The 25,777-nt window shown below is 39.5% G+C and overlaps 2 protein-coding genes across 2 annotated transcripts; both read left to right on the top strand.

Moving 5' to 3' along the window:
• The first annotated feature begins 14,513 nt into the window (after nt 1-14,513).
• On the top strand, nt 14,514-15,575 carry LOC112763609 (uncharacterized). The gene has a single exon (XM_025809237.1). The coding sequence runs from the start codon at nt 14,514-14,516 to the stop codon at nt 15,573-15,575; it is 1,062 nt and encodes a 353-aa protein (XP_025665022.1).
• Nucleotides 15,576-15,643: 68 nt separating this feature from the next.
• LOC140180668 (uncharacterized) lies at nt 15,644-16,363 on the top strand. The gene has a single exon (XM_072221936.1). It carries the CDS (start codon nt 15,644-15,646, stop codon nt 16,361-16,363), a length of 720 nt encoding a protein of 239 aa, XP_072078037.1.
• Nucleotides 16,364-25,777: the final 9,414 nt, after the last annotated feature.

Below are 25,777 nucleotides of genomic sequence, written 5' to 3'. Positions count from 1 at the left end.
TGCCGACCTTTGAACTTTGTGGTAATCCGAGCTTTACTCCAAGAGGATGTCCAATCATGTAGAGCTTTGAGCAAGAAACAGGGGAGTGCACCTGCAAAGGCACTCCGAAATTTAAGTCAGTATTGAGAATTCAATGTATCTTTTGAAGATAAAATATCATATCTTTATAGGTGAGATAAAATAGGTCGGTTACGTTTCTATTGATCATCTGAATTAAAGAGCAATTAATAGGTTTTAATATGTGATAATGTCTGGTCGGACGTTTTTATTCCAGGATGTAGTCCGTTGAGTCTGATTGTAACGTATAACGCCGAGTTATAACGTAAAGTGTCGAGTTATAGTGCATAATGCCGAGTTATTATATATAATGCCGAATTATGACATCGGATTTGTAACGGTCATATCATAGCCCCAAGCTTAGCCTGACTATATTTTGATAAAGCAGGTTGAGCTTTTTTAGTTATAACTCGGCGATTTGAGTTATAGGTATGGAGCCCCCAGATCAACTTATTTTATTAAAATAATGAATAATTTGAATTTCAGACGTGATTTGAAGTTAACTTGTATTGGAAAGTGTAGTAGTCTTGTCATTGATTGTGCCTTTGATTTTTCCAATGTAATTTTAAACCGTTGATTTAATAAATGCAACGGTTAGGTTTTTTCATGGAATTGAATAGTTAATTTGAATAGTTGTTGAGATGATTTTGATAAAAGTGAATTGGTTGGGCGAGAATATTGAGTTAGTTCACCGTTGTTTGGTGATTTGATTGAGTTTGATTGCGCATGTGTAAACGATGCGACTTTGTGGTGCGGTTATTTTACAACCACACTTACTAACCGGCAAGTGCACCGGGTCGTACCAAGTAATACCTTACGTGAGTAAGGGTCGATGTCACGAGGATTGATGGACTAAGCAACAATAGTATTTGATAGGCTTAGTTAGACAAACAAAAATTGGTATTGAGATGCAGTATAAAAGAGATTAAACAATATAAAAAATATTGAAGAAGGGCAAGTAATTAAGTTGGGAATAATATATGGAGAAGGCAGTTAAGGCTTTAGAGTTATCTATTTTCTGGATTGACTTTTCTTATTAACTATTTTAATTATGCAAGATTTAATTCATGGCAAACTATTTATGACTAGACCCTAATTCCTTAGACCTTCCTAGTCTCCTCTAAAATTTATCAACTGCCAATTCTTTGATCAATTAATTCCAATTAGAGGGTGATGATTGAATCCTAGTTTATATGCCACAAAAACTCTAATTATCCAAGAGGTAAAAGGATTATATGTCACGTATCCTATTAATTTCAGATAATTAAAATTTAGGAGAAATAGTTTTCAAGCTGTTGTTCATGTAAAGAGCTTTTCCAAGTTTTACAAGAATTCAAATAGAAAGAGGGTCATACTTCCGTTCCACCCAAATTCATAAAATAAAGAGCGAAAACAATTCTTAAATTATAAATCCATACATAAATTAAAATAGTAAAAGCAATAAAATTAATCCATAGAAATAGACAGAGCTTCTAACCTTAACAGTGGAGGTTTAGTTGCTCATGGAAAAGAGAAAATAAGGATTCAGGTAAAAATGTACCCAGTTCCAATATGATGGCATCAGATTCCTTTTTATAACTAATCCTAATAAATTTAAAATCTAATATTTAAAATTAAACTTAAAATAATATCTTTTCCTAATTTAAGATTTGAATTTAAATTTGAATTAATTAACAGATCTTCAGTTGATGGGTGGGGACCACTTGTTCTGTCCATTCTGCAGCTTCTAATCTGTGTTTTTTGGACTGAAAATTGAGTTAAAACAGCCCAGAAATCGCCCCCAGCGTTTTTCTGCATTTTCTGCACATGGCGCATGTGACGCGTCCGCGTCGTCCACGCGTTCGCGTCATTTGTGCAGATTCCAGTCCACGCGTTCGCGTCAGGCACGCGATCGCGTCATTGCGATTTCCTCCATTCCGCGCGGTCGCGTGAGCCATGCGTCCGCGTCGGTATTCGCTGGTCATCTCCTTGGCTTCTTCTCTTTCTCTGTAGAAACTCCATCGAATTCCGCCAAATGCTACCTAAAATAAAAGTATTGTACAAAACTCAAAATAGCATCCATAGTGGCTAAAATATAATTAATTCTTAATTAAATTCAACAATTTAGATGCAAATTCACTAGGAAAAGATAGACAAGATGCTCACGCATCACAACACCAAACTTAAACTGTTGCTTGTCCTCAAGCAACCAAAACTAATATAAGCTTAGGATGTGAATTTGCATGAGAATGAGAGTTCAATTAATCCCATGTCTTCTCTTATAGTGGGGTTTACAACTGCAATCCTGAACAGTTTTGACATCTCACTTTATCCTTTGAAGTTCAGAATGATTGGCATCCATAGGAACTCAGAATTCAGATAGTGTTATTGATTCTCCTAGTTTAGTATGTTGATTCTTGAACACAGCTACTTTATGAGTCTTGGCTGTGACCCTAAACATTTTGTTTTCCAGTATTACCATCGGATACATAAATGCCACAGACACATAACTGGGTGAACCTTCACAGATTGTGACTCAGCTTTGCTAGAGTCCCCAGTTAGAGGTGCCCAGAGTTCTTAAGCACACTCTTTTTGCTTTGGATCATGACTTTAACCGCTCAGTCTCAAACTTTTCACTTGACACCTTCACGCCACAAGTACATGGTTAGGGACAGCTTGATTCAGCCGCTTAGGCCAGGATTTTATTCCCTTGGGCCCTCCTATCCATTAATACTCAAAGTCTTGGATCCTTTTTACCCTTTGCCTTTTAAGTTAAAGGGTTATTGGCTTTTTCTGCTTGCTTCTTTTTTTTAATTATTATTATATTTTTTTTTTCAAACTTTGTGTTTTTCACTGTTTTTTTCTTGCTTCAAGAATCAATTTTATGATTTTTCAGATTATCAATAACATTTCTCTTTGTCATCATTCTTTTAAGAGCCAACAATTTTAACATTCATAAACTTCACTATCAAAAAATATGCACTGTTCATGTCATGCATTCAGAATCACAGAAAATACCACCACATTTAAGTAAATAAGACTATTCTTCAATATAGACCAACTTTCTCATGCAATATATCACTCCTATTTATTTAAAAATATTTTTTTTTTGAATTCAAGCTCAGTGAGTAATACATGAGACATCTTTTCAGAATTAAAGCAATTACGAGAAAACTAAACTAGTTCTAGGATTCTAACTAATAAAGGATCATGCAACAAACAAAGAAAAATAGCAGAAAACCGGAACATAACATAGACAAAGAGGGGAGGAATAAAAAATGAAAGGAACTCAACCACCTTAATTATCCTAGCGGTCGCTTTATTCTTCAGGTTGTGCTCTTCAGTGAAGATGATTCGCCTCCCTTTTGGTGCCATAGGAATAAACAGAAAACTTCTAAGCGAAGTGTCAACACCAAACTTAAAGGTTTGCTTGTCCTCAAGCAAAGAAGAACTGAAAATAGAAGAGAAAAATATTAAGATAAAAGAAAAATAAAAGGATAAGAGAATAAGAAAGAATTAGGATTAGGAGAGAGAGAGAAAGAAAACTGGGCGGCGCAAGCGACGCGTTCGCGTGCAGCACGCGATCGCGTACGTCGCGCATTCTTCATAATGACGCGATAGCGTCAGGCACGCGTTCACGTGGATGGCCATATATGCTACTGACGCGAACGCGTCAGTCACGCGTCCGCGTGACCAAATTTGTGCTTTTAGCACACTTCTTGCCCCAAGCTGGCACAACTCTCTGCCCAAACGCTCTTTTACTCTCGTTTGTGCAAAAGGCTCCATTCTGGCGCCACTCCCTCACAACTCTCTGTAACTTTTTATTTTTTTTCGCACCCCTAGATGACGCGTTCGCGTTGGGTGCTTTTTTTTTTTTTTTGAAATATAGCTTGAGGTGTTCGGTTCCTGGAAGAACATAGCTGCATGATCTGAAAATTAGTAAGAACTCAATAAAAATAAAATAACTAAGAAAAACTACTACGAAAAATAGCGAAGGATACGAAATTATCGGGTTGCCTCCCGACAAGCGTTTCTTTATCGTCATTAGCTTGACGGTCAGCTCCTCTAAGGAGGAGGATCATAGGGGCTCAGCTCTTCACCCCTTACTTTGAACTTCTTTCCTGTGTCTCCATAACGTAGCTCAATATGCTCTAGAGAGAGGATTCTGATTACTGTATAAACCCATGCTGGATTGCTGGTCAACACCACCTTCATTCCTGGGGAAAAACCTTCAGTGAGGATCTTTTTGTTTCTCCATCCTCTAGGTATTTTTTTTCTTTTTGGGGACCTCCTCCTTGGTGGATGATGCAGTTCCAATACCAAACTTAGGTTTGATGTCAGGCGGAATTTTATCGGTTGTCACCACAGGAGGTTTGAGTTGCAAATTCTGCTGTGCATCATCAGGGGGTTCTTGAAGGTTTGGATCAATAAGCTCAGCCTGCATGCACCTCTCTTCTTCACCTGTTGAATGTACATCTTTGAAGACATGAAAGACCAGTTGCTCATTATGCACTCTAAGCACTAATTCACCCACTTCTACATCAATCAGAGCTCTTCCAGTGGCTAGGAATGGTCTTCCTAGAATTATAGAGGCATTCTCATCCTCCCCTGTATCAAGAATCACAAAATCTGCTGGGAGGAAGAACTTACCCACTTTGACCAAGATATTCTCCACTAATCCGTATGCAGGCTTCATAGATTTGTCCGCCATCTGTAATGCTATCTTTGTGGGTTGTGCCTCTTGGATCTGCAGCTTCTTCATCACAGACAAGGACATTAAATTGATGCTTGCTCCCAGATCACATAAAGCTTTCTCAAAGGTTGTGCTCCCAATAGTGCATGGAATTTGAAAGCTCCCTGGATCTGGCATCTTTCTTGGCAAGTTATTCTAAATTACAGCACTACATTCCTTAGTCAGGACTACTGTTTCATCTCCCTTTAAACGTTTTTTCTTTGACAACAGCTCCTTCATGAACTTGACATAGATAGGCATTTGCTCCAAAATCTCAGCAAAAGGAATATTGATTTGTAACTTTCTAAAGATTTCCAAGAACTTTGAGAACTGTTTGTCCTTGGTCTCCTTTTGAAGTCTCTGAGGATATGGCATTTTAGGCTTGTATTCAGGAGCCTTTGGCAAAGTAGGATAAGTGTCAAGAGAGTCTGGGAATGGGTTGTCCGCACGCTTTGGAGGGGCGTGTTCTACTTCTTCCTTCTTCTCATCTGGAGCTTCCTTTTCAACTAGCTCTTCATTGGCCTTGGTCTCAGAGCCAGCTACTTTACCACTTCTTAATTGAATACCCTTGCAATCTTCTCCTGGGTTCACCACTGTATCACCTTGAACTGTACTTGCAGACCTCTCAAGTATTTGTTTGCTCAGTTGGCCCACTAGCACCTCTAAGTTTCTAACGGAGGCCTTGGTTTCCTGCATAAATTGTGCTTCCGCACTTGCCACTTGTTCACTTATTATGGTGATAGCCTTGCATTCCTCTCTTGGATTTGGAATTGTGTTACCAGGAAGGCTATTAGTGGTCCTCTGATCAATTTTATTGACCTTTGTGGCTAATTGACCCATTTGAATTTCCAGGTTCTTGATGGATGCTCTGGTTTTCTATCTAAAACCTGTCAATATTGCTTCCAAATCATTGTTCTGCTGGAAACCGCCCTGAGAACTATTGTTGAAGTTCTGAGGTCTCTGAGGTTGGTCTCTCCATCCAAAATTTGGGTGATTTCTCCATCCCTGGTTGTATGTCTTAGAATATGGATCATTGTTGGGATTTCTAGGACCACTCCACATGTAATTCACCTGTTCAGAAGAAGGTTGAGCATAATCATAATTATCATTTTGCATAAAGTTACCTGTCATGTCATAGGAGGTATTTTGGGGTGGATTTTGAGTGTTGATAGCTGAGACTTGCATCCCACCTATCTGTTGAGTAAGTAGATTTATCTGCTGAGACATAAGCTTGTTCTGAGCAAGAAGAGCATTAACAGCTTCTACTTCTAACACGCCTCTCTTCTGAGAGGTCTCAGAGTTCACAGGATTCCTGTTAGATGAGTACAGATATTGGTTGTTGCAACTAATTCAATCAGCTCAATAGTCTCATCTGGTGTCTTCTTCTTGTGCAATGAACCGCCTGCAGAAGTGTCTAGGCTCATCTTTGACATCTCTCCTAAGCCTTCATAAAAGATATCCAGTTGAGTCCACTTGGAGAACATGTCCGAAGGGCATTACCTAGTCAGCAGCTTGTACCTTTCCCAAGCTTCATAAAGAGTTTCACCCTCCTTTTGCTTGAAAGTCTGAACCTCCAACCTAAGCTTAGTCAACTTCTTTGGTGGGAAAAATTTAGTGAGAAATTCCGTGACAACCTTTTCCCACGTATTCAGACTCTCCTTTGGTTGAGAATCTAGCCATAGCTTTGCTTTATCCCTCAGAGCAAACGGGAAAAGCATTAGTTTGTACACCTTTGGGTTCACTCCATTTGTCTTCACAGTATCACATATCTGCAGAAAATCAGATATAAATTGATTTGGGTCTTCATGAGGAAGACCATGATACTGGCAATTTTGTTGCACCAGGGTGACCAATTGTGGCTTCAACTCAAAGATGTTTGCAGTTATAGGAGGCACCACAATACTTTTTTCATAAAGATCCGCAGTAGGGGTAGAATAAGAGCCAAGCACCCTCCTCTGTTGATCATCCCCATTCGGATTTACCACATTGGCATTAGCATTATTTGCCATAGTGGATTCTGCAGCCTTGCAAAGTCTTGCTTGTTGTAAACGTTGCCTGAAAGTTCTTTCAGGTTCAGGATCAAAGTCTAAGAGCTGTTCTTTGTCTCTATTCCTGCACATACACAAGCAGAAAACAAGAAAAAATGGAACTCTCTACGTCAGAGTGCAGAGAAATCCCTGTGAGGTAACCTGTGTAAAATAATAAAATAAAAATACTAAATAAATAAATAAAAAATTTCGAAAATTTAAAAGAAAAAATGAACAGAAAAATTAAAATAAAATTTACTGGATAACACCAAATTTAAATTCAGAAATAAAAAATTTTAGTGCTATTTATTTATTTAAATATATTATTTTTTTAATTATTTTTTTTTATTTTTTTTTCAAATAATAAAAATAAAATAAAAAAAGGATTACGGTATAAAGGGGAGGGGATAAACGAAAAAGAAAAGAAGAGAAAAAAAAATAATGTAAACGAAAAAAAAGGAAAAAAAGTAACGTAAAGGGAAAAAAAAATTAACTAAGGAAAAAAAAGTAACGTAAAAAAATGTAAAATAAAAATTAATAATAAAAAAAATTATCTAATCTAAGCAATCAAACAACGAATAGTTGTTAATCACTATCAATTTCCGGCAACGGCGCCAAAAACTTGGTGCGGTTATTTTACAACTACACTTACTAACCGGCAAGTGCACCGGGTCGTACCAAGTAATACCTTACGTGAGTAAGGATCGATCCCACGAGGATTGATGGACTAAGCAACAATAGTGTTTGATAGGCTTAGTTAGACAAACAAAAATTGGTATTGAGATGCAGTATAAAAGAGATTAAACAATATAAAAAATATTGAAGAAGGGCAAGTAATTAAGTTGGGAATAATATATGGAGAAGACAGTTAAGGCTTCAGAGTTATCTATTTTTTGGATTGACTTTTCTTATTAACTATTTTAATTATGCAAGATTTAATTCATGGCAAACTATTTATGACTAGACCCTAATTCCTTAGACCTTCCTAGTCTCCTCTAAAATTCATCAACGACCAATTCCTTGGTCAATTAATTCCAATTAGAGGGTGATGATCGAATCCTAGTTTATATGCCACAAAAACTCTAATTATCCAAGAGGTAAAATGATTATATGTCACGTATCCTATTAATTTCAGATAATTAAAATTTAGGAGAAATAGTTTTCAAGCTGTTGTTCATGTAAAGAGCTTTTCCAAGTTTTACAAGAACTCAAATAGAAAGAGGGTCATACTTCCGTTCCATCCAAATTCATAAAATAAAGAGCGAAAACAATTCTTAAATTATAAATCCATACATAAATTAAAATAGTAAAAGCAATAAAATTAATCCATAGAAATAGACAGAGCTCCTAACCTTAACAGTGGAGGTTTAGTTGCTCATGGAAAAGAGAAAATAAGGATTCAGGTAAAAATGTACCCAGTTCCAATCTGATGGCATCAGATTCCTTTTTATAACTAATCCTAATAAATTTAAAATCTAATATTTAAAATTAAACTTAAAATAATATCTTTTCCTAATTTAAGATTTGAATTTAAATTTGAATTAATTAACAGATCTTCAGTTGATGGGTGGGGACCACTTGTTCTGTCCATTCTGCAGCTTCTAATTTGTGTTTTCTGGGCTGAAAATTGAGTTAAAACAGCCCAGAAATCGCCCCCAGCGTTTTTCTGCATTTTCTGCACGTGGCGCATGTGACGCGTCCGCGTCGTCCACGCGTTCGCGTCATTTGTGCAGATTCTAGTCCATGCGTTCGCGTCAGGCACGCGATCGCGTCATTGCGATTTCCTCCATTCTGCGCGGTCGCGTGAGCCATGCGTCCGCATCGGTATTCGCTGGTCATCTCCTTGGCTTCTTCTCTTTCTCTGCAGAAACTCAATCAAATTCCGCCAAATGCTACCTAAAATAAACAGTATTGTACAAAACTCAAAATAGCATCCATAGTGGCTAAAATATAATTAATTCTTAATTAAATTCAACAATTTAGATGCAAATTCACTAGGAAAAGATAGACAAGATGCTCACGCATCACTTTGAATTGAAGAGTTATCGCGAATGGATCAGTGTTTGTACTTGTATGATATGTGATTGAGTTTGTTGACTGTTGATAGTCATAGTTTGGAATTGAAGATTGAGTTTGATTGCGCATGTGTAAACGATGCGACTATGAATTGAAGAATTATCGCGAATGGATAATTGATTAAAGATGGTGTTTGATTGCGCATGTGTAAACGATTCGACTTTGAATTGAAGAATTGTCGGGAATGGATAATTGATTGAAGATCGTTGATATAGATCTGATGATAGTTGATATAGATTTGACAATGACTGATAATGATTGATATAGCTCGGATAATGATTGATATAAATCTGAAAACTGAGATAATAGATATAGATTTGAAAATAGAAAAATAGGTATAGATCGGCGAATAGAGACAACAGATATATGTTAGCAAATAGAGAAGATAGATATAGATCGGCAAATAGAGATAACATGTTGATCGACAAATAGAGATTACAGATATAGATAAGCAAATAGATATAACAGATGTAGATCGGAAAATCAGATATAGATCGGCAAATAGAGATATCAGATATAATTTGTCAAATAGAGATAACTGATAAAGATAGACAAATAGAGATAACTGATAAAGATCGGCAAATAGAGATAACTGATATAAATCGAAAAGTAGAGATGATAGATATAGATCGGCAAATAGATATAACAGATGTAGATCGAAAAATCAGATATAGATCGGCAAATAGAGATATCAGATATAAATTGGCAAATAGAGATCAGATATAAATTGGCAACTAGAGATAACTGATAAAGATAGGCAAATAGAGATAATAGACGTAAATCAAAAAGTAGAGATGACAGATAGAGATCAGAAAATCAGATAACAGATATAGATCGGCAAATAGGGATAACAGATATAAATCAAAAAATAGAGATGACATATAGATCAGAAAATTAGAGATAACAGATATAGATCGGCAAATAGATATATCAGATATAAATTGAAAAATAGAGATGACAGATATAGATCGGAAAAATAGAGATAACAGATATAAGTTGAAAAATAGATATGACAGATATAGATCGACAAATAGATATAACATATAGATTGGCAAATAGGGATAACAGATATAAATCGGAATATTGAGATGATTGATATAAATCGGAAAATAGAGATGACTAGTATAAATCGGATAATAGAGATGACTGTTATGGATCGGCGAATACAGATTTTTTATATAAATCGTTAGTTAGAGATGATTGATATAAATCGGACAATAGATATAAATGATATAAATCGGATAATAGAGATGACTGTTATAGATCGGTGAATAGAGATTTTTTATATAAATCGGCAGTTAGAGATGATTGATATAAATCAGACAAATAGATATAGATCGGCAAATAGAGATGACTGATATAAATTGAAAAGTAGAGATGATAGATATAGATCGGCAAATAGATATAACAGATGTAGATCGAAAAATTAGATATAGATCGACAAATAGAGATACCAGGTATAAATTGGCAAATAGAGATCAGATATAAATTGGCAACTAGAGATAACTGATAAAGATAGGAAAATAGAGATAACAGACGTAAATCAAAAAGTAAAGATGATAGATATAGATCAGAAAATCAGATAACAGATATAGATCGGCAAATAGGGATAACAGATATAAATAAAAAAATAGAGATGACATATAGATCAGAAAATTAGATATAACAGATATAGATCGGCAAATAGATATATAAGATATAAATTGAAAAATAGAGATGACAGATATAGATCGAAAAAATAGAGATAACAGATATAAGTTGAAAAATAGATATGACAGATATAGATCGGCAAATAGATATAATATATAGATTGGCAAATAGGGATAACAGATATAAATCCGAATATTGAGATGATTGATATAAATCGGAAAATAGAGATGACTGGTATAAATCGGATAATAGAGATGACTGTTATAGATCGGCGAATAGAGGTTTTTTTTATATAAATCGGCAGTTGGAGATGATTGATATAAATCGAACAATAGATATAACTGATATAAATCCGATAATAGAGATGACTGTTATAGATCGGCGAATAGAGATTTTTTATATAAATCGGCAGTTAGAGATGATTGATATAAATCAGACAATAGATATAGATCGACAAATAGAGATGACTGATATAAATTGAAAAAATAGAGATGACAGATATAGATAGAAAAAACAGATATAGATCGACAAATAGATATAACATATAAATTGAAAAATCGAGATGACAGATATAGATGAGAAAAACAGATATAGATTGACAAATAGATATAACACATATAAATTGAAAAATCGAGATGACAGATATAGATCGGAAAAACAGATATAGATCGGAAAATAGATATACTAGAATTGAAAAATAGAGATGACAGATATGATCGGAAAAATAGATATAGATCGGCAAATAATTATACTAGAGATTATTTGAAAATAGAGATGACAGATATTTGATCGGAAAAACAGATATAGATCGGCAAATAGATATACTAGAGTTGAATTGAAAAATAGAGAGATGACAGATAATGATCGAAAAAACAGATGTAGCTCGGCAAATAGATATACCATAGATGAATTGAAAAATAAAGATGACAGATATTGATCGGAAAAGCAGATATAGATCGACAAATAAATATACCAGATGAATTGAAAAATAGAGATAACAGATATTGATCGGAAAAGCAGATATAGGTCGGCAAATAGATATACCAGATGTAGATCGAAAAATCAGATATAGATCGGCCTTTTTCGGACCTTAATGATTTACTATATGACCTTTGTTTACAAAGGTGCAGGTAAGTTTGAAATCATTGGAAGGAAATGGGGCCTATAGAAAGAAGGGTGTTTATTTCGAGGCCCCACGGTGGGTGCCAATTGTTCTTGTATGGATACCTAGAGGGAGAGCTCGGTCTCTAGGAATCGACGCCGAGTTGTTCTCTTCGGTGCCGACCTTTGAGTTTTGTGGTAATCCGAGCTTTACTCCAAGAGGATGTCCAATCACGTAGAGCTTTGAGCAAGAAACAGGGGGGAGTGTACCTGTAAAGACACTCCGAAACTTAAGTCAGTATTGAGAATTCAATGTATCCTTTGAAGATAAAATATCATACATTTATAGGTGAGATAAAATAGGTCGGTTACGTTTTTATTGATCATCTGAATTGAAGAGCAATTAATAGATTTTAATATGTGATAATGTCTGGTCGGACGTTTTTATTCCAGGATGTAGTCGATCCATTGAGTCTGATTGTAACGTATAACGCCGAGTTATAACATAAAGTGTCAAGTTATAGTGCATAATGCCGAGTTATTATATATAATGCCGAATTATGACATCAGATTTGTAAAGGCTATATCCATTTGTATCATAATATATTATTAGATCTAATAATCATTACATAATAGATTTCAAAAGTCAAAAGATTAACGTATATTATTATATTAGTGATTGTTTCCTCAAATTTGACCATCCTTACAAATTACCCAAAGAAAATTTGCCATAACATATAAAATACCAAATGTCCTAATAATAATAACTTCCATGACATATTGCTTGACAAATTGAAAACTACTCCATACTAAAACCACGTACTAATTCACCCATAATATCAAAATACCACCTAAAATACTCATATCCAAAATATCTTAAAATTATTTCAATAATATCAATTATCAGTCTCAAGCATCTACGTCTTATGCCTCTTGCCAATCTTGCGACCAAACTTATTGGTTGATTATCCAAGTTCATCTTTATTATCAATAGTAATGGGGATAACCTGATTTACACCGATAAGAGCTCTTTTAATCAGAGTTTTGCAATTGAGACTTGTGATGCTTTCTTCCACACCATCCTGTATATGTTGACACAGTTACCTCTTATAAGTAATAAAAAGGACATTGGTTGATCTATGTAAAAAGACAACCAAAAGTTTTAATTATTGTTACCACTTACTATAGTATACATACCGAGACTCATCGGAATCATGCTTAAGATTAACCAAAACCGATAATCCTAATTAAATATCTAATGATAATTCATAATTGAATGCTTCACTTTAAGCTGGTTACAAATCTAACTATAACACATACAATTTCAGTAGTATATGGGGTGGTGTGCAAATCCTTTGGGTGATTCATTTCTACAATTTCCTTGTCATTGCAAATGTTTAATGTAAATTTTGCGAAATTAATAAATAATTATTTAATAAATTAATTATTATTTTAAAAAAATAAAAAATTAAATTTTATACTTTTGAGATGATAAAAATATTTAAAATATGAATTTAGACACTAATTTTAAAAATTTTAACTTAAAATCGAACTAACAGACCGAACTAATTGGACCGGGTTCAAACTGGACCCAAAAGTCCATCATATAAATTATGAGACTCAGCCTTTCTTTCCTTCAATTAAAGGAATCATGCTGAGATTTTGGGGGTGAGGGGAGCAACAAGAACCCTAACCTTATCTCAAATTTCAATTCCCCATATCTCTCAATCCAGAGCTCCGATCGGCATACTGTTTGCGGTTACGCGACCACCGCGTCGAACTCTTCAAAACTGTTACGGACCCTCAAGGGTCTAGCCCAACTCGCCGTCGGGTCGCCCCTGACCCAGGCCCAAACCTTCCCATACAGTTGGAAGAACCCGACGGGTCGGTTCCTGGCACTCAACCCGGGCCACACCCGACTCCACCTGTACGGCACAGACCACCAGTCGGGTCGGTACCCCCGGGGTAGCACCCGAAGCCCTGACCTGGAGTCCGGCACGATTTGACCCGACCACGTGAACTAGGGCAGCTCATAGAAGCTCCTTGGACAGTGGGCTAGGTCATTTCATGGGCCCACCTAGCACCATATATAAGGGGAGAAGTCAGCACTCCCCCAAGGTATGCGTCACTTTACTAAATTCGGCCAACATCTCGTACGGACACTAACTTGATCGTTGGAGTGTCCTTGCAGGTGGCCACCCCCCTTCACGTCATCTCCGACGACTTCAGATCTCACCTCATCCTCGACTCCACGTCAACCCAGGGTGCAACCCACACTTCACCTCGTCTCCACCCGACCCATTGAATACCCGAGGACCCCAGGTAACGAACATTGGCGCCGTCTGTGGGGACCTTGGAGCTGACATGGAGTGACTCCCCACATCGGAGGAGCTTCGTGAAGGAGGAGGAGCTCGCCTGAGCAGGGCAAGCTCGACGGCTCGTGCCGCCGAACACCCGCGATCCTCCATTCAACCTGATCAAAGGATCTACACCAAGACCCCCGAAAAATGCCCCATCGGAAAAACGGGAGTCGATAGTGCCAAGATTATGCAAGAACTCAGGCACAGAGTACAAAACCTCAAACGAAAGCTGGCAGCAAGGAGCCGATCCCTCGAGGACCCCAGCCGCTCCCACGGCGAGGCCAGCCGTTCTCGTATCCGCACCTGCTCCCCCTCCCGAAGATGCGAGAGCCGGGAAAAGAGCCCAACAAAGCGTGGTGAGACACACACACAGGTGACCTCCCGCCCTTACCAGGACAGATCTGAAGGACGAGGGGAATCCCAAAGAGGGAAAGCCAAGAGACAACAAGAGCCCATCATCATGGGGCCACCCCTTTCCACCCCTCAATCTTCAAGGTCCGACTCCCGAAGAATTTCGACAAGCCGACGGACATGAGGTATGACGGGACTAAGGACCCCCAGGAACACCTCACCGCCTTTGAAGCAAGAATGAACCTGGAGGGAGTAGGCGACGCAGTGAGATGCCGAGCATTCCCTATAACGCTTGCCGGCCTGGTGATCCGGTGGTTTAATGAACTCCCACAAGAATCCATCACGGCCTTCCCGGACATCTCCCAAAACTTCCTAGCTCGATTCACCACACGCATAGCCAAGGCAAATCACCCAATAAACTTGTTAGGAGTCACCCAAAAACCCGGGGAGCTGACCAAAAAATTCCTGGACAGATTCAACGACGAGTGCCTAGAGATCGATGGCCTCACGAACTCAGTTGCTAGCCTTTGCCTAACAAATGGCCTGCTAAATAAGGACTTTAGAAAGCACCTCACAACCAAGCCCGTATGGACAATGCAAGCGATTCAAAACGTGGCCAAAGAGTACATTAATGACGAGGAAGTCAACCAGGTCGTAGCCGCCAATAAACGGCAGCTCTCTAACCCCCCACCTTGGCAGGCCCCCCAGATCGATAGGTTTATGGAGACTCCTAGGGACAGAGCCCCGACCAAGCAACACAAAAAACTTCCCCGAGTTGGAAGGTTTACAAACTACATGCCACTCATGGCGCCCATAGTAGAAGTCTACCAACAAATTATAGACAAGGGAATCCTATCCAGACCCAGGCCATTGAAAGAGAGAACAGGAGGCAACAAGAGCCTCTACTGTGATTACCATAAGGGCTTCGGCCACAAGACTCAAGACTGTTTCGATTTCAAAGACGCTTTAGAGCAGGCCATATGGGAAGGAAAATTGAGTGAGTTCTCCCGACTTATCCGAGAATCGAGGAGACGAGAACGGGACCACTCAGAAGAATATCATAGCCGAACTGTCAAAGCCAGACAAGAACCCATGGGGAACGTTGATAAGCCCCCAACTTTTGTGGTCAACGTTGTGGTCGGACGTAATACCCCTCCAAATCTAGGTCAGCAGCAAAGGATACCTGGGTCCTCTCTATCTCGACAGGGGGTCCCACCACTCCAAGCAAAAAACCTCCCATGATATCCTTTGGCCCAGAAGATCAATGGTTCTACGACCTCCCCGAGAATCCTCCCATGGTAATCACGGCAATGGTGGGAACCGAGTTGGTCAAGAGAATCCTCGTTGATACCGGAGCTGACTCCAATATCCTATTCAGGAATGTGTTTGACGCCATGGGACTCAAGGAGTCCGACCTCAAGAGCCACCAACACGGGGTCATGGGTCTAGGCGACAACTACATAAAGCCTGATGGGACAATCTCTCTCCCAATCTGCCTGGAAACTGGGGAGGACAGGAGATCGGTTATGGCGGACTTCGTAGTCCTCAGAGACTCTACGGCCTACAACATCATTTTGGGAAGAATGACCATCAACGAATTTTTGGCCGTGATATGTACTAAATTCCTAACAATGAAGTTCGTAACGGACAAAGGGGCAGTTGGCTCCATTAGGGGGGGCTTAGAAGTGGCAGTCGCCTGCGATAATGCCAGTCTCTCTCTAAGGAAAGAGTCCAAAAAAGCGGCAGGCATGTTCTTAGCAGACCCAGAGGTGGACATGGAAAAGTTTCAGATAGGGAAGTCGGCAGAACAGTTTACCTTTGTAAACAAAAATCTACCCCACGAACTCAAGGGCCCTCCCATGGAGATGATAAAGGCAAACAATGACCTCTTTGCCTGGACACCGTCGGACATGCCGGGCCTGGACCCCGAGGTCATGTCCCACCGACTAGTCGTCAAACCTGACGCCAAGCCAATAGCCCAGCGACGAAGAAAGATGTCCCTAGAAAGGGCTGATGAGGTCGCTAAATAAACAGCCAGACTCCTAGAAGCAGGGTTCATTAAAGAACTCGAATACTCAACATGGCTATCCATTGTCGTCCTAGTCAAGAATGCCAGCGGAAGGTGGAGAATGTGTGTTGACTATTCCGACCTAAATAAGGCATGCCCAAAGGACTCTTTCCCTCTACCCAACATCGACACCTTGGTGGACTCGGCAACAGGATATCTTTTCCTCAGTTTCATGGATGCATACTCTGACTACAACCAGATCCCAATGCACGACCCGACGAGGTCAAAACGGCGTTCATAACGCCAGGGGGCACCTACTGTTATAAGGTAATGCCATTTGGGTTAAAAAACGCAGGAGCCACCTACCAAAGGCTAATGAGCAGAGTCTTTCAATACCTCATCGGTAGAACGGTAGAGGTATACGTCGATGACATCCTGGTAAAAATAGCAGAGCCAAGCAGTCTCATAGACAACCTTCAAGCTGTCTTCGAGGCATTAAGAAAATACAAGATGAGGCTCAACCCACTCAAATGCGCGTTCGCCATGGAGGCCGGGAAGTTCCTAGGCTTCATGATAACACAACGAGAAGTAGAGGCCAACCCGAATAAGTGCAAAGCCATCCTCAAAATGACAAGCCCAGGGTGCGTCAAAGATGTACAACGACTTACCGGGAAGCTCACGGCTCTGTCCCGGTTTCTCGGAGCCTCGACAGAGAAGGCCCTGATACATAAAAATTATAAAATTTATTTCACGTATTTACTACGGCAAGTATACCGGGTCGCATCAAGTAATAAAACTCACAAGAGTGAGGTCGATCCCACGAGGATTAAAGGATTAAGCAATCAATAGTAAATTGATTATTCTAGTTAGACAATCATTTTGGAGTGATAAGCAAACAGGAAGTGTAAATGACATGAAAGTAAAGTGCTGGAAAGTAAAATTGTAAGAAAGTAAATGACGGAAAGTAAAGATAGAAAACATAAGGGATTGGAGATGTTGATTCCTCTTGAATCAATGGGTCTAACTCCTTCTCAATCATGTAAGATAGATCCATGGCGGATTATGAGTAATTAAACCCCAATCTCTTGGTGATTTAATTTCTCTTCACATAATCAATTGCCAATCTCTTGTTCTAATTGCTCATGAGAAGAGGTGAAGTTTAATTTCTAATCCAAAAGCCACACAACCCTCAAGACCTCAACTCAAAGAGGTTATATGTCACGTACCAACTAAGAGTATATTGATCAAGAGAATTATGAGATAAAAGCCTCAAACTGAATTCCATGATCCCTTTCTTAAGGCTCACATGTAATTCAAGTAGATCCAATCCTCCTCTCGGTAGTAATTGGATCCATGAAGCACAAAGACTCTCTCTTAAAAAAACAAACATGATTTCTAATCTCATACTACATAAACCCAAAGACCCAATATTAGAGTGGTTATATGTCACGCACCAACTCTAAATCAAGAATCAACTTCATTATGCCAAGAGAATTCAAACTGAATCCTATGTTCCCTCTCTCAAGGTTCACAATAGGATTCTAATAGATCTAAGGATCTTTGAAGAACAAAACTCTCTTGCAAGGATTCTAATAGATATCCAAGTATGAAGATAGAGTGAAGAAGAAAAGAAGAGATAAACATAAATTCAATCAAAATTGAAACAGAGCTCCTTTCCCAAATGCAGAGGGAATTAAGGGAATTAAGTGGTCATTGCTCTCAAATAAAAACTAAATTGCATGAAATTAAAGTTCATGAAAATAAAGAGTGAGAATTTAAAACAGAAATTGAAAATTCAAGAATTCATAAATAAAAATTACAAATTAAACTACACTACTACTAAGGAAGAAGAGAAGAGGAAGGGAAGAAGAGTGTATGAAGGGGAGGGGTCCGAAGACCCACTCCCAATGGAGTGTGCCAATGAAGTATGTGTGTGTGATCTCCTTCCGTCCTCTCGCCGTCCCCTAATTCTATGAAAATAAAACCTATTTATAAGCTAGCCTAAATTACAAATTGAAATGAAATTAAAAGCAAATTACAATCAAATAAAAATTAACTATTCTAGATGATTCTTGTGGCCTTGATTGATTGAGATTTATGAGCTTTGTTCTTGTTGGATTGGTTGGCTCCTAAATGGAATTGCAGCACCTTCAGGAAAACAGAGATCTTGTACACATGCCTTAGCAATTCTGGCCCATTGAGCACGTTTTTGGTACACACGCCCTTGCATTTTGCAATTTGGTAACGTGCTCAATAATTCTCCCTGGGCTGAGATGTTTTTTAGGGCGTTGCCAACTTGGTTTTCAAGTTAGCAACGTGCTCCTTTGTGCTCCTTGGATGTCAAACTCTTTGTTCTTGTTCTTGGAGCTTAAAGATGACTCTGGTTTGAGCTTTAATTTCATGCTTCACTATGGACTATTATACATTGTTGGAAAGCTCTGAATGTCAGCTTTCCAATGCAACTGGAAGCACCTCAATTGGATCTTTGTATCTCAAGTTATGCTCCATTGAAGGAGACATGGTCAGCCTGCCAGAATCGTAGGAGTTGTTGGCAAACACGCCTTTGTATTTCCAAGTTGCCAACGCCTTCAAATTCCGAAGCTCTAAATGAAGCCAGCATTTGAAGCTTTAAACGAATGTCAAACCCATACTATAATATATCATTAGAAAGCTATGGATGTCTAATTTCCAATGTTGTTGAGAGTTCATCATTTGAAGCTCTAGAGCTCAAGATATACTCCATGGAAGGTGAAGAGGTTAGCTGGCTTTACTACATGTTGATACCATATTCATCTATGCACTTTCGGGGTAAGTTTTCTCCCTCAATTTTAGTGTCCATCATGTAGTGTCATATATGCTTGGAAAGCTCTTGATTCCCACTTTCCAATGCCACTAGAATCACCTCATTTGGAGCTTTGTAGCTCAAGTTATTCTCATTTGAAGGAAGCAAGGTCATGCTGTCAAGAAGCTCAAGTTGTTGTCAAACACGCCTTCACATCCTCAAGTTGGCAACGTGGGTTACCTTCTAAGGCTGAAGTTCACCAGCGTTTTTGGCAAACACTCCTTCATTCCCTCACGTTGGCAACGTAGGTTGCCCTCCAAGGCTGCCTAGCTTGCTGGCGTTGTTGCTGAACACGCCCATGCAATTCCAAGTTGGCAACTTGCTTCTCCATTCCAAGGTTGCCTAGCTTGCTGCGTTGTTGATGAATACACCCATGCAATCCCAAGTTGGCAACATGCTCTTCATTCCCAAGGCTTGACAAGCTTGCTTGGCGTTGGAGGCAAACACGCCTTCACATCTTGAAGTTGCCAACGTGCTTTCCATCCTCCTTGAGCCAAAATCTTGTGTTGGAGTTGCCAACTCAAGTTGGCAACGTGCTTAGTGGCTTCCCTCTTGCTCTTGAGCTTATTTTGTGCTTTTTGCTTCTTTTTCTACCATTTTCTACAAAACAAATCAATTCAAAGAGATCAAAGCAATATATAACTTAAGCACAAGAACATTACATAATTAAGCTCTAAACATTAATTTCTTGTGTGAAAAAGCATAGAAAATACAACATGATGCCCATGCATCAGGCCCCCTTTCTTCAATCTAATAAAGAAGGAAATTGCCTTCGAATGGACCCCATCATGCGAAGAGGCGTTCATTCATTTTAAAAAGGTACTCTCCGAACCATCCGTACTCAACAAACCCAGAGAAGGAGAACCTTTGTACCTATACCTAGCAGTGACCACCCAGGCCATGGCGGCAGTTCTTGTCCGAGAAGAAGACAAGACCCAACGCCCAATATACTTCATCAGTAAAGTGCTCCAAGGAGCAGAGATGAAATACACCAAATTGGAGAAACTGGCTTATGCTCTGCTAACCTCATCAAGAAGGCTCAAGCAATACTTCCAAGGCCATGTAATCATCTTGAGAACCGACCAAGTGATTCGGTAAGTCCTCCAGAAACCAGACTTTGCTGGGAGAATGATGACATGGGCAGTAGAGCTGTCCCAATATGACTTGCAGTATGAGCCCAGGCAGGCAATCAAAGCCCAGGCAATGGCGGATTTCTTGGTAGAGGTCACCGGTGAAGCATTTGACGCGCCGACCCCACGGTGGAAGCTCCACGTTGACGGAGCATCCAACCAAATGTTCAGAGGGGCTGGAATCGTCCTCGAGAACCCGACGGGGCTAACTTACGAGCAGTCAATCAGGTTCGACTTCCCAGTCTCCAACAACTAAGTAGAATACAAAGCACTGATAGGAGGACTAATCCTGGCCAAAGAAGTGGGAGCATCAAGGATAGAAGTAAGTAGTGACTCCCAGGTCGTCACATCCTAGATAAACGGCAGCTATCAGGCCATGGACACGCTACTACAAAAATACCTAGAAAAAGTAAGGGAATTATGCAAAAACTTTGAGAAAATTATAATACAACATGTGCCTAGGAAAAGGAATACCCGAGCAGACCTCCTCTCCAAGCTAGCGAGCACAAATCCCGGAACGGGGAATAAGTCGCTAATCCAAGGGATGGCGACTGAACCAGCAGCAATCATCTTATGCGCGAACCAGGCACCAAGCCTCCCCTCATGGATAGACCCTATCTCCCGATACCTATAGCACGGTGAAACACCCCAAGATGAGAAAGAAGCACAAGCCACCAAGAGGGAAGCTCCCAAATATATGATCATACAAGGGCAGCTATACAAGCGAGGGCTCCACCAACCCCTGCTCAAATGCTTACGCCCGACCAGACGGACTACGTCCTAGGCGAGGTCCATGAGGGGTGTTGTGGGCACCATATCGGAGGAAGGTCGTTGGCAAGGAAGATCATCCGAGCAGGATATTACTGGCCCACAATAATGTCGGATGCTCAGGAATTCGTCAGAAAATGCAAAAAGTGCCAAAAAAATGCCAACTTTCACAAAGCCCCGCCCGAAGAGCTTAGTTTGATGATGGCACCTCGACCCTTCGCCCAGTGGGGAGTCGACCTCCTGGAGCCACTCCCACCTGGGCCAGGACAAGTAAAATACTTGATAGTGGCCATAGACTACTACACCAAGTGGGTAGAAGCAGAACCATTAGCCAGCATATCTTCAGCAAACTGTCAAAAATTCATGTGGAGACAAGTAGTCATAAGATTCAGAATCCCGGAGTCCGTCATATCGGATAACGGGACACAATTCACTGACAAGAAGTTCAAAGAATTTCTCTTAGGGATAAGAATCAAGCAGGAATTTTCCTCAATCGAGCATCCTCAAAGCAACGGACAGGTAGAAGCAGCCAACAAAGTCATCTTGAAGGGGCTGAAGAAGCGACTCGAAGGGAAAAAGAGCTCATGGACAGACGAGCTAGCCTCAATTTTATGGTCTTACAGAACCACCCCCCAGTTATCTACTAGGAAAACCCCATTCTGACTCACATACGGGGTCGATGCAGTCATCCCAGTCGAAATAGGAGAGCCAAGCCCAAGACTACTCCTTGGGGGAGGAAGCGAGGCAGTGGAAAAGGACCTGGTTAATGAAATGAGGTAGATGGCGCACCTGGCAGAGGCATCAATCAAACAAAGAATAGCCCTAAGGTATAACGACAAAGTACTCAAAAGAAACCTCGAGGAAGGCGATCTGGTCTTACGACGCAATGACATAGGACCACCAACCCCAAGAGAAGGCAAGCCATCCGCGAACTGGGAAGGTCCTTACAGGGTAAGAGACGTCCTAGGGAAAGGAGCATACAAGCTAGAAAGGCTAGACGGAAGCGAGGTTCCGAGGACATGGAACATGACAAACCTAAAGAGATTCTACTCATAAAGAAAGGTGGCTCGACCTGAGGACCCGACGACCCCAACACACCCGCTTTAACTTTTCTTTATTTGCATTCACTTCAACTTTTCTTTATTGCCTCCCTTATGATATATATTGCATCACTTTCTCATTTTGAAACGAGTTTTGTCTTTGCAAGATTTACACCAAATACGACAAATAAAAACAACGGCAAACGAGTGGTCGACCTAACAGAAACCCGGAACTGATCACCCTGGGAACCAGAGGGACCCTAAAAACAACTTAAAGCTACGCGCAACAAAAACGATAAAATACCACGAAAATGGTAAACCAAAAGGCCACAGCAGCCCGGATAGAGCGAAAACATTAAAAAAGGATATAGCCACGATGGCCCGAACAGACGAGCAATTATCATAAAACAATAAAGACGAAAGGCCACGACGGCCCAGATAAAGCAAAAGCAATAAAGTAAAGCCACGACGGCACGAGCAGGCAAGGAATTATCATAAAATGACCTAATTAAAATAAAGCATCAAGTGTTCATTACAACCAAAAGGCACCTTAAAAGGCCCAAAAAAGCAAAGCAAGATTACAGAAGTAAAATAAAAAGTTGAAAGGAGGAGTCCATCTCAAGGCTTGAGGATGTCAACAATTTTCGCACCCTCCACTGTCTTGAAGGCGCTCACCTGAGAAAGGTCGAGGTCGGGAGCCAACACAGCAAGTTGAAGCTTGATCCCCTCTTCAGTCAGCTTCACGGCCTCCCAGGCTCCCTTAGCAATATCCCTATTCTTCTTCTTCAGGTTAGCCGCCTCCTGGCGGGCAGCCTTTTCCGAGCTCTCCGCTAGCTTGAGCTTTTCCTCCAAGCCCTTGATCTTCTCCTCGGCAGCAGCAGCCTCACCACGAGCAGTGTTCAGATCTTTCATCAAAGCGACATCCCGCTCCACCAGCCTAATGATTTCCTCAGCATCCACCCTAGGCTTCTCCTCCTGCTCCGACAGCTTCGCCTTTAAGGACTCCTCCTGGGACCTCGAATCGGTCAGATCCTTCTGGGAGTTCCGAAGCTTCACCTCCATGGAATGAAATTTTCCCAAAACAGGTTTCACCTTCTTGGCGATAGCGGCAACACGGAGAAGGCTACGATAGATCCACCTCACCTGACCCGAAAGGTCAGCATCCTGAAAAAACTCCTCAGTTCCAGGAAGCAACTGGGACTCGATAAAACCCCCAGCGTCAAAATTCTTCTCCATGACGCAAAGTGCCTTCCCCGAATCCCGCTTCCTCTTTTTTAGGTTGCCAACAACCTGCAGGTCATTGACGATCAGGTTTTTCTATCGGTAAAGAAATATAAAAATATGATTGCGTTGTAGATATAGCTTCTAAACCAACAGAAAATCCTTTCATACAAACGTTTTGGTTGTCACAAGTAACAAACTCCTTTAAAATTGATAACCAAAGTATTCAAACCTCGGGTCGTCTTCTCAAGAAATTGCAGGGAGGTATGACTTATTATTAGCTATGAGTTTTGTAAATTGGGGGTTTAAAAGTGAGGAACAAGTAATTTAAATGACAAGTAAAATAAATAAATAACTAATAAATAAACTCTTGACAAGGTATGAAAATTCGGAAGTCCTATCCTAGTTACTCCTATGAGAATGGAAGTTAATCCCACTTAGTTAACCCTTATGAAAGCATGGGAAAGTCAAGTGAACTAATTAGTTAGATTCCCAAGTCCTAGCCAACTCCTAAGAAAAGACTAGAGTTAGTGGAATACCAGTCAATTTAGCCGACATAACAACCAATCACGGATAGTTGATAACTCAAGAGCTTCCAGTTAATCAATTAAATCCAAGAATATAAAAAGCTAAATAAGAATCATAAATCTGAAATACCTCAAATTATTAATTAAAAAAATCAATCTAAACATAAAGAGTTCATAAGCCAATTTGGCTAAGAAGAGAATCAACAAGAAAAATAGAATAAACTAGAAAGCTAGAACAAATAAAAGTAGAATAGAAGTTAAATTAAAGGAACATTGAACTTGTGATGAAGAAGAAATAATCCTAAATCCTAAAACTACATCCTAAGAGAGAGGAGAGAACTTCTCTCTCTAAAAACTACATCTAAATTATGAAAAGTAAATTATTGTAGGCCTGTTGATGAATGGATGCATTCCCCCACTTTATAGCCTCTAATCTATGTTTTTTGGGCCGAAAATTGGGTCAAAAACAGCCCAGAAATAGTCCCCAGCGATTTCTGTTACGTTCAGGTCGCGGCAAAGTGACGCGGAGGCGTCGTCCACGCGTTTGCGTGGATTGCATTTTTTTCCAGGTCATGCGTCCGCGTGATCTACGCGTTTGCGTTGCCTGGCATCAAGGAAGCTATGACAAATTATATATCATTGTAAAGCCCCAGACGTTAGCTTTCCAACGCAACTGGAACCATCTCATTTGGACCTCTGTAGCTCAAGTTATGATCGTTTGAGTGCGAAGAGGTCAGGCTGGACAACTTAGCAATTTCTTCAACTTCTTGTATTCCTTCCACTTTTGCATGCTTCCTTTCTATCCTCTGAGCCATTCCTGCCCTGTAATCTCTGAAATCACTTAACACACATTTCAGGACATCTAAGGGTAATAAGAGAGGATTAAACATAGGGAACTTAAGGCCAAAGAAACATGTTTTCAATCAAAGCACATAATTAGGAAGGCAAATGTAAAACCATACAAATAGTATGAATAAGTGGGTAAAGAGTTGATAAAAATCACTCAATTGAGCATAAGATAAACCATAAAATAGTGGTTTATCAACCTCCCCACACTTAAACATTAGCATGTTCTCATGCTAAACTCAAGAAAAGCTATAAAAGAGTGAAGAGGAATGGTAAAATTTATGAAATACAACCTATCTATATGAATGCAACAACAAAATGTTTCTACCTACTTGGTTAAAAGTAAACGAGTTCTCCAAGACAAATATAAATCAAATTTCCACTAATTCAAATCGTACAATAAAAAGCAAGTAAACTTGTAAGAAGACAGCTCATAAAAGCAGGGAACATAGAATCAAGCCTTGAACCCTCACTGGTGGTGTATATCACTCTAGTCTTTCAAGTGTATAGGGTAATTCACTCTTCTCTTCTCTAATCATGCTTTCTAAACCTTGTTCTTCATCTAACCAATGAACAAATATTTAGTATATCAATGCAAACATCATGAGGTCTTTTCAGGGTTGTAATAGGGCTGAGGTAAAGGCAAGGGTACATGTATGGCCAAGTGAGCTATAATATGAATCTTTGACTAACCTAAGCTCTCACCTAATATACATACACTCTATATACTTTTAAATTTATGCCTAGCTATCCATAATTCCCACTTTTGTATGATTCCCATACTCATGTACCAAATTTTTTATATTTCTTTACTTTTATCACATGTGTATTAATCTTTTCATTAACTTAGCATTGGGGTAATTTTGTCCCCTTATTTATTTACTTATTATTATTTTTTTTATTTTTTTATTTTTTTTTGAATCATAAAAGCAAACATGACTTATCAATGCACATGGATTTTTTTAAATTTTTTTTCTGGTTTTACATGAGTAGGTTCCCAAATTCCCAATATTCAAATAAATAAGAAACATGATACATTCCCTTATTTAACCCATGTTCTCA

The sequence above is a fragment of the Arachis hypogaea genome, chromosome 17 (genome assembly GCF_003086295.3).
Source record: "Arachis hypogaea cultivar Tifrunner chromosome 17, arahy.Tifrunner.gnm2.J5K5, whole genome shotgun sequence".
Classification (NCBI taxonomy): domain Eukaryota; kingdom Viridiplantae; phylum Streptophyta; class Magnoliopsida; order Fabales; family Fabaceae; genus Arachis; species Arachis hypogaea.
This window is presented reverse-complemented; position numbering and strand designations above follow the sequence as displayed.

Bases quoted from the DNA above. Each gene is read 5' to 3' on its own strand.
- LOC112763609 (XM_025809237.1), top strand. From the start codon at position 14,514: ATGAGGTATGACGGGACTAAGGACCCCCAGGAACACCTCACCGCCTTT.
- LOC140180668 (XM_072221936.1), top strand. From the start codon at position 15,644: ATGGTGGGAACCGAGTTGGTCAAGAGAATCCTCGTTGATACCGGAGCT.